At 36.0% G+C, this 10,464-nt stretch overlaps 1 protein-coding gene and 1 non-coding gene across 2 annotated transcripts; both read right to left on the reverse strand.

Moving 5' to 3' along the window:
• Positions 1–250: 250 nt before the first annotated feature.
• Positions 251–7,359, reverse strand: CUNH8orf37 (chromosome unknown C8orf37 homolog). Its single transcript, XM_015817888.1, has 6 exons — positions 7,186–7,359; positions 6,078–6,174; positions 5,860–5,930; positions 4,215–4,280; positions 2,878–2,973; positions 251–1,939 (listed from the first exon to the last, which is right to left on the reverse strand). Exons 1-6 carry the CDS (start codon positions 7,356–7,358, stop codon positions 1,780–1,782), a joined length of 663 nt encoding a protein of 220 aa, XP_015673374.1. The 5' UTR covers position 7,359; the 3' UTR covers positions 251–1,779.
• Positions 7,360–7,603: 244 nt separating this feature from the next.
• On the reverse strand, positions 7,604–7,685 carry TRNAS-AGA. Its single transcript has one exon. It is a non-coding gene; the product is annotated as a tRNA-Ser (tRNA).
• Positions 7,686–10,464: the final 2,779 nt, after the last annotated feature.

Below are 10,464 nucleotides of genomic sequence, written 5' to 3' on the forward strand. Positions count from 1 at the left end.
AGGCAACCTTTCAATTTGGTGTAGATTCTTAGCAACAAAAACAACAGGATGCCGCCAATATGGGATCCAGTCCCTGCTATAAGCCCATATATTTACTTTGCCTCGACATCTACCATTAACACCATGAGAGGCACCTACACAAAAAGTCCTCAACTTACAACCAATGATTTAGTGACTGTGTGACATTACAGTGGCACTGAAAAAAGTGACTCATGGTCAGTTATTGTATTATCTGTATTATCTTTTATTATTATTAACAATAGTGCAGTTATATAGAACATTCTATAACCTAAATAATACCGTATCATCAGGGCCAATAAACGAAAATGAATTAAGCAACTGATAAGAACAGAATAATTTTACTTGAATATACCAAGAATATACTTTAATTATTGTAGCATTACAGAAAAAAAAATCTGATGGGCTGATTTCCACGTGGTAGTTTTAACTATTAATTTATCTGTAGTATGATTCTAAACAGATTTTATTTGTATAATTTGTATTACAATACCAAATTTTTTTGTGCTATAATTCTAAACATATGCCATACTATTAAAAAAGCTGAAATCAATGGTACCTATTTGTGTTTAATGTGTTTCTGATAATGAACAACAGCTATTGTTTTAGCATGTTATTTCAGTCACTTGGTGTACTACAGGCCTGTTATAAATCTTTAAATTACAATCCATTTTTAAATTTTCAGTGCCACAGAAAAATGAGCATATTATTGGATGATGTAACATATTACAAGTTGAAAAAACAATATTTAAACAAAAATTACATTTAGGACACATTAGGTCATTATAACTCAACAAATCATAATGCAATTATTTTTTAAGAGGAAAACAGATACAGTAAGTCAGGACAACCTTTATATAATATTTTGATTTTAAAACAAAGCGCTCAAATGTGATTAGCTTAAATGCTGTATAGCAACTGTAAGATGAAATCATCCTCCATGTAATTTTATGCATACTTGTGCCTTTCACAAAGAATAGCTGATTCAAAATATTATTTCAGAAAACCTTTTGGCTACTAATGCTCATTATTAGAAAAACTTTGCAAGATGACCAAATAGTGAGATGACCATAAACACTATATAGCCCAATTCAATGCATGTTTACGTGGAAGCAAGTGCCAGTGGGACTTACTTCCATGTGTGTATGCACTGAAACAACATTATGAATAAAGTTTGTATCTAGCATTTATGCTGTTCAGAATTTTTGATCTACAGTGTCTTCCTGTCAGTTTCAACTAGCCTATTTTAATTGTATAATTCAGCTTCTCATACACGTTTTAGGATAATACTGCTGCAGGTTTGCATTAATTTGACTATAACAACAGTTGGATAAAAACAGAATTGTCAGAATCTCCTTTGAAATATATTGTGTCTGAATATTTTAAATTTCAAACACCATAACAGCCTTTTTATGTTAAACTAGTGCTCTAGTCAAAGAATTAGGATTTTATTTCACGTCTTTTCTTTCTTTTCAGTTTTATTATTCTTTTGTTGGTATTCATTGAAGGAGCTATCAAATCCAAAGACCTTTATCAACGTAACCTTTAACTAAAACAATTTTGCTAGCTTGGTTCTATCAGCAATTAGAAGGAAGCCTCTGAGCATGTAGAGCCAAATTAGTAAGCTTTTGAGGCAAAATGCTCACTTTATACTGGAACAGCAGTATAAACATAGAACATCCTTGGTGCACCCTACATGGTGCCAAGCAATGAACAGATGATTTTCATACAGATGTGGACACTGCAGAAAGTAAGCCAACATCAGCCAATATGTTTGCTACAAACCCAACGGAGCTGTCGGTCCATAGTGAGATCTGTTAATTCATCTATAGATCTCCAAGTGCATTGGCAGGCATAGGCCCGTGATCCCTTCTTCATTAGCATCTTTGTTTTCAACTTGCTGAATTCAGGCATGTTATTCCTAAGAATTAAGAACATTTTATTTCAGCTGAGCTTCTGCATGGCTTTAAAGTATCATTGCTTAGAATAAAAGAGACACTGAGTAGAAGTACTTTCATTCACAGAAAGTGTGTGAATCTCCAGTTTTGTCAACTTCTGACTTTCATTCTCTTTAATCCCAGTTGATTCTGGAATCAATGCTCCTGTTCAGAAGTATTATTGCTTATATGTGTGTTTAGGCATGCAAAGAAGCTGCAATGGGGAGGGAAATGTCTTCAAAGAGAAAAAAGAAAGTTCAGTTGCCTCTTGAAAAAGTACATTTGGGACAACCATGGCCTGGATGACTGAGAATCTTCATAGACATGTTTATTGGAGGAATTTACAATTGTCTCTCTTGATGGGCATAAGCAAACTTTCTGCTTTCTCTAGATATTGCAGAACTGCAACTCACAACCACCCTAACTAGTCTGGCCAATAGTTTCATCATCTCAATGGAGACCAAAATTCTTCTCTTGTTCCTTCAATGGAAAACCATTGATATAAAATCAATATTGCATACCAGATATTCTGAAAGTGGGACAATTCTTTATTGGCTCCTGTATATTAAAAATAGTAACCCCATGCCGTTGTACATACATAATTCTGACATTGTATTATAGGAATAATTTCTCCATGTATTTATGAGTTACTCATAATCACATACACTTAAAAAAACACTCTCTCTTACTACTTGACTTGACTGAATTTAGTCTCTAGTAAATGTGTTTAGGATTGCAAGTAGGCAAAACCAAACATGACATGACATGAGAACCATAATCAAAATTTATCTTGCCCACAAGGGAGAAGGGGAAATATCTGTGCTAAAAATATCTGTTGTATTAAAAATAATTTGGCATAACCTACAAATAAACTTTCAGTGGGGATACAATTAGAACTCCTGATATTGTCCATAATACTTACCTAAAAAAGAGGTAATCACACGATTTGTCCCATTGATAGTCATTATAATGCAAAACACGGAAGTCACATGCAGTGCAACGTAACTGATCACAAGTTCTATTGAAAGAAAGAAAGAAAGAAAAGACAAATGTCACTGGTTTATTTAAAAAGAATATGAGGCCTCCATTACAGTAATTTGAAATGTTGAAATGTTCAGCAACTGTTTTTCAGTTAACTTTTCCTTTTTTCATTGATAAATCAATTTAGTAAAGACATTGGACAGGTTTGGACTGGAAGTAGCTTAGTCTTATGGGGACAAGTACAACCTTTTCCTGTGAGGTATTTATATAGCTACTGAGGTCAGTTGGCTCTCCAATAATAATGATTTAGGTACTCCAAAACTACATATACGCTCTTTCTGAAGGAGGATGATCCCATTTAAAATATTTAAACGTCCGATTCCAAAACTCAAGAATCACCATAAACAAAATCATCATCTTGTCCGGATTCAGTCTTAGTTTATCACGTACAATATCTGCAGATATTGGTTCAGGATGTGCGGAGTCTGTCCTGATTCAGATGTTTATGGATAAGTAGTGATGTGTTATCTACATATTGGTGATATTCAGCTGGAAAACCCACAATGCCTCCGGAGAGGCACCATCACTCTATACTTTCTGTGACACCCTTCAAACAAGAAGCAGAACCACTGTAACACAGTGGCCCTTACTCTACTCCCAACGTATGGAGATGGTCTAGGAAAATATTATGGCCAAGAAGCATAAAAAAAACCTCTGGAAGATCAAACAAAATCTATTCATTTCCCACATTCTATTGGGAGATCATATATGAATCTCTCCCCAAACCAGGTCCTGAACTGAGACAGCAAAGCATGAGGATAATTGGTCTCTGCTACAGAGACCTACACTGCAGACACCATCGTCTGGCCATTTGTGATGGTGTTGTAGTTGGTAAAAGCCTTTAGATTTTATCACAAGATGGTCTAGCCATGATACTATAGTAAGTGAAATTTCTCTAATATCCAGGCTGTATCTCCTCAAGCTGAGGCAAAAGCTAAATTGAGGGTGTGTTCCACTATATGGATGGGAATAAAATTGCAACAGATCCACAATTATCACGAAGAATAGAAAATTCTAAAAAAGCCCTGCTAAGGCAGCATTTGGGAAGCAGTTCTGGAGTTTTCCAGTGTTGCAACCCTGACCTCTCAAAGTCTGTCCACCCCTGCTCTACATTACATTAGATGGTTAAGGTGCAAACTCAATAGAAGCAGCACCTAGATTCCTTCATGTTGTGAGATAGAATTAACATGATTAGTAGTATTAAAAAAGACATCATACCTCTGTGAAATATTTGTTCCAATACCATATGGTGCGGTGCTTCCACCAAGGTATACTGGGCAACATCTACCAGAATTAAAATTAGGAGTCTTTAAAAACTATAGTCACACTATAAACATTTTATTTCTTAGCCTTTATTATCATAGCATCTAGGGAAAACCTTTCAACAGCTTTGAAGAATGATAAAGCATGGCAAATCAGAATAGGTTTATGTTTATTTATGAAATGCCAAAAAGTGCCTATTAATCACTAAATAATACTATAGATTAAATTATGAAATTAAATTACTAGTCATAAAATATTAAGCAGAGCTGAAATAATAAATGATGTGAGCACTTAGAAAACTATCAGAGCTGCAGAGCTGGATCCAGATTAGATTGGTTAATAAAGCGTTGTGATTTTTGCTGGTTTGTATATTTGGAACTATTGCCCAGAAAAACCTAATAGAACTTTTTTTTTTTACTGCCTTGAGATCCTGCCCCAAATTCATATTTTCTATAGAATCTGACCAGCCTTAGAGGTGATCAGACTCTTAACTTATAGGAATTTATGGGAATGTTCTAGAACATAGCTTTATCAGAATGAGATATTATTTACAATTATGCTCAAAAGTAGAATTGAACTAAATTCATAATACTCTTCCAGACAAAATCCTTTTGTTACTCCCCTTTTCACTGTATATATTTAACTGTATAATTTCAGGAGATGTTGAGTCATTTTGTTGTTGTCATGATTCCAACAATTAGGAATTGTTTTTTTTTTAAAAAAAAAATACTGATTCATTTGAGATTGTCCAAAAATCTATCAATAGTTCTTGACCTATTTGTCATCTGGTTCCCCAGCTGACACCTGAAAGAAAAAGCATGTCTGCTGTCACATTCCTTATGCCCACTAAACCCTGTTTTCTTTAAATATCTATTATGTTCTTAATTTTAAACATATGAATAAGAAGCTGGGATGCTATAAACCAAAATCCTGTCCTCAGCTTGTATTTTCACAATGTCTCTAGGCCCCAGATAACCTAGAGGCTAATCTAGTCTAATCTTTTGCCTTCTGCTATATGGACATTGTAAGGATGGATGCAGCCGTAATTGCAACTATTTTGTGTCTATAACAGTTTCAAAATTCCAAATGGCCCTGTATTTTCTGGTCTACTCTAACTGAAGCGGCATAATTATCTGAGAATGAGTTCCACTGAACTCAGCAAAACTTACTGTTGTAAAGCCAGGTATATTTTATAGTGGAAATTCCACCACTCATAATAAATTTTATTTCCACATATAAGATTATCATCAGTCCATCCAACCACCCAGATATCTAATTTGCCACCCTTTTCTCCAGATTTTTATTCAGCATGCTTATGGGAAGATGGAGTGACTGCAACTTAGACTGAGTATATATAGCTGAAATAACCACATTTTCCCTGCTTTCATTTCCTTCCACATATTCTGTTGCTTTGCTTATTCAGTTTTGAATGCTTATGCACACAATTGTTGCAAAAGAGATGCAACAATAATGGATGGAATCTAAGTGTATCTAATTCTGAATCCAACCCAACATCTCTTTCTTGACTGACTGTCAATGCAATGAAATTTAAGATAGCCATTTACTAAGCACCATATATTTAGTTGTAAATCTTACTTACTTCTTACCAAGGGTTTGAATGGAGGTATTGTTATTTTCAGATGATGAGCAGAATAATCTAGGAGTTTGTTTCTAGCAAAAACAAAGAGAACAAAGGACCACTTAACCAGTTGTATAATTTTTGAGAACAGGTGAAGGGTTAGGAAAAAAGCATAACCCCAGAGCCTCTACTGACTCTGATTGATCGATGTGTTTTTCTTTTCTCAGAGATTTACTTACTGTGAAATTTCTGATATAAGTACTTTCATCTATATCCTTAATTATTTCATCAATATCCTCTTCTTCATTGGCTCCTTTTGTCAATATTTTGGTAAATCTAAAGAAGAAAATGGAAGAGAAGCATCACTGGGTAAAAAAAAATGTAGTCATACCAAGTGCCCACTCAACAAAAAAAAACTCATTCCCCTCACATTACCTTTATTTAAGAGTTAATCATAATTCAACAAAAAAGGTTGCAAGCTTTGAGATTTTGCAGAAGTCCTCAATAGTTTAGGTAGGATAAAAAGCAGGGAAATGTGGAAAGGGAAAATGTCAACAATTTGAATGTTGTGGCCACAACTCCTGTACTTTAGACTTGTACTGTACACTGTATGAATCTAAAATATAGTATCATCAGTAAAATACAGTATACTCATATAGTATACACCTACATGCAATACACAGGTTGGTATAGGAACAACTACACCAAAAGAAAAACTCATGGACTTCTGAAGGCAAGCATGATGGACTGAAGATGGCTCTGCAAAAAGAGAGCCAATGAACATGGCAGAATGAAGAGCTGATGGGTAGATAGGCTTTTTGAAACCTCTCTGGACAAAGAGAAGACTTGAGATCATGCAAACCCAACACACACACCCCTTCCCAGACAGCTGGTCTTTGTAAGAGACTGCAGCAGCAGAGCCATCTCTAGCACTTTTAGAACTCTGAAGATGAGGGAATGGCCATCTTGTTCATACTGAGGTTGGCCCCTTTGAAAGACAACTAAGTTCACATACTTCATACTTTTCTAATCTCTTTTGAAATGGCTTCTTAACTGCTTTTTGGTTATTAGAAACCTTTGCACTGACAGGTTTCACGGCACTGGGTGAATTTCCTTGAATACTTAGAGAAAGAAGTTTTAAATACTAGTCTAAGGACTTAATTTCTTCTTTTTTAGAATAAACAGNATAGGTCAACCCACCTAGAGGGTGCCAGGTTGGGGACGGCGTCGCTGAGGCACCGGAAGTGTTCCAATCCCCTGCCAAATGTCTTTTCCTCTCAGCCTCAGCGACCGAGGAGCTGGAGACTCGGGAGAGATGGGGAAGGCTGGAGCATGCGCACTGCTCACCTGGCTCTCTCCCCCGCGGCGGCTGCCTCTGCTTCCGCTTCTTCTTCCTTCTCGAGAAGGCGGTCCCTTTTCCGCCCCTGGCTGGCTCGGAGCCGTTCCGAGTAATCCCGCCTCGAGAGACGACAGAACTTGTTCTCTACTTCGTCTAGCAACGCATCCAGGTCGTCCGCCATCTTAGCCAGTCTCGGCCACTCGCACGCTGGCGCGCTGTCCCATCGCCACGGTAACGAATAGTAGGCGGGGAGGAAAGCTGCGCGCATGCTGGCCACGCCCCCTAGGCGCCTCATCTTTTCCAAAATCTGGTTAATAAACTGAAGAATGAGGACAAAGTGAACGATTTCCCTCTTGCTAAAAATGCGTCTGAACTGGTCTTTCCTGTCAAAAAGAAACATTCCAAAGGAACATTTTTTTTTTTATCCGTAGTCGGCAGGATTCGAACCTGCGCGGGGAGACCCCAATGGATTTCTAGTCCATCGCCTTAACCACTCGGCCACGACTACAGAACGTAAGGATACTTTTTCTCGACACAACTGAGCTCGTCCTGTGTTGCGGCTACACTGCAGTGACGTCACATTTAACAGGCCAGGGGACAGCGGTGCGAATGTTTTCCAGGAGTCACGGAAAGGAAAAGCCTTTAGTTTTTCACAAAGAGTAATTATAAAATACTATTAACATCTTACTTTTTATCTGAATTGCTTTTGTAGGTAGTTGTTTCCAATTTTTTGCGCTTTGAGACTCTGATACTTGACTTCGTTTCCGCGGCGTTTGATTTTAAAAGAAGGCTTAAATCCCTTAGCAAATTGCATATTTGCACTTTCTTTCATTTTATTCAACTTGTTTTGAAAGAGAAGTGCAGCTAATCAAATCATCTTAAGCTTCATTGAGCTCAGTGGGGCATTTTCAAAGTTAATGCCTGCCAGTTAAATATCATTCAAGGTCTATCTACGCCTCTGCTATGGGACGTTTATGCAGAATTTGTATTAAGGGATCTAGTACAACTAATAAATGAATACCTTTAAAGGCAATATTTATCTGGCTTTGCGGTTCATAATTTTAGTAGATGTGACTTTATTTTTCTCTTTGGTCAAATTTCATGCAACACTGCCACTCACCGGCCAGATTTTTTTTCATGCTGTAAGATTATTTAATCATGTGAGTTTTAACTGATTAGTCCATCAGGTATAATAAATAAATAAACTAGCAATATCAGAAGCAATACTATAAAGTTTCATTTTCTGTCAAGTGACAAGGATTCCAAATTTAGAGTTGTAGCTTGTTTAGCCAATAAATAGTGATGAATATGTTTTAACTTAGTATAATTCATATAATAACATTTAATAATAACTTAAGTCTCTGACTTGTCTTGTAGACCAATTAGGGCATTTTATGAAACCAAGAATATGTCTCAAAGTGCAAAAAATTGGAAACAACTACCGTATCTACAAAAGCAATTCAAGTAAAAAGTAAGATGTTAATAGTATGTGGTGTATTTTGCTAACATACCACTGATCAACTGCTGAAAGAAAAATTGCCTAACATACCAACAACTCTTTTCCCTACGTAAAATCTGAAGGAAATTTGGATGCATCCCAGATGAAATTAAATACATATGAGCAACACACCACAGTGCTTAAACTGGCCCCCTTTTTCCAGGAGAACAGTTACATGCTGATTTCTTGTCCAGACTATTATTTGCTTGTCTTTCCAGAATCACAATAATTTAATTGTGATTGTGGGCAATTTTCAAAAAAAAAAAAATCAAAACAGAATCAGCACAGGATGTAATCTATCTGAGTTAAATGGCTTGTTCAAGCAACTTATAAAGAAATATTAATAATATAACATGTACTTGGGTCCTGAATTGCTCTTAGTTATGAGAGATCTGCTCAGTTCTTTAAATACAGCAAGGAGAACTACCCATCTTTCCCTTTTCATATGAATACAATTCTGATTTTTTTATTTATTTATATCCCACCTTTATTATTTTTACAAATAACTCAAGGCAGCAAACATATCCAATAGCCCTTCCTCCTCCTATTTTCCCCACAACATCTCTGTGAGGTGAATTAGGCTGTGAGACAGTGACTGGCCCAAGATCATCCAGCTGGCTTTCACAGCTAAAGTAGGAATAGCACTCACAGTCTCTCAGTTTCTAGCATGGTATTTTAACCACTAGACCAAACTGACTCTCTACAATACAAGTTTAGTTGTAGTTTATGAGGTGCAAGAAATTCCTGAGGCAAATCAAATCTGGTTCGTCCGGAAGCAGCTATAGATTAAAATAAATCTTAAAAAATGAGTTTTCCTGTCAATCCACCTCTGGATTTTAATTGTAGAACTGCCACAAGTCCCAGTCAATATAGTTTCTCCCCTAAAATTTGTAGTTTTATTGTATCTTGCAAGAATTTATATTAGTTACTATGGGAAAGAAGTCTCCCAAGGTGTTTGGTGCATGTGCGGTTTATTGTATACACACTGGCAGTATTAAGCAATTATGTTCTGTTTAATGCTAGAGGGATTGGGCCAGATTAGTTTTCAAGATAAATAAATGTCGCAGAGGTTATAAAATATAAAGATGGTGGCCAAAGCTATATATTCAACTGGTTGCTTTTTGTTTTTATTTCCTTGTAGATCAAAAACATGAAAGCATGATATTTCCTGTGACACTCTATAGAAATAAATGTTGGACTTTAAAGGAGCATGATAGGAAGAATATTGATGCCTTTGAACATTGGTGTTGGAAAAGACTGCTGAGAATACCATGGACAATCAAAAAAACAAACAAATGGATAATCAGAGAAATCAACCCAGAGTTCTCAATTAAGGCACAAATGACCAGGCTCAAATTATCCTACTTTATAACTATGATTATAACTACAATTATAATTATATTTATTAATACATTATATTTATTTATAATTATAACTGATTATAATTATCTACTTATAATTATAACTATGATCTGTGATATATGAACTATCACTTTGTTGTTGAGAGCTCATGCACCGGAGACAAATTCCTTGTATGTCCAATCATACTTGGCCAATAAAGAATTATATTTGGACACATTATGTGAAGACCTAGCTCTCTGGAGAAAGCTGGAAAGCTGGAAAAATGGAAGAAGAAAAAAAGATGACAGCAGTAAGGTGGATGGACTCAGTTTCAGGGGCTATGAGTGCCTTGTTAGAGCACTTGAAAGAACAGGTTAGGGATAAATCACCATGGAGAAAATCTATGTGGTTGTTAGGAATTGAAAATGACTTGCTAGTACATAATATT

Source organism: Protobothrops mucrosquamatus, unplaced genomic scaffold, assembly GCF_001527695.2.
Source record: "Protobothrops mucrosquamatus isolate PMUCROS unplaced genomic scaffold, P.Mucros_1.0 scaffold_131, whole genome shotgun sequence".
NCBI classification, from domain to species: Eukaryota; Metazoa; Chordata; class Lepidosauria; order Squamata; family Viperidae; genus Protobothrops; species Protobothrops mucrosquamatus.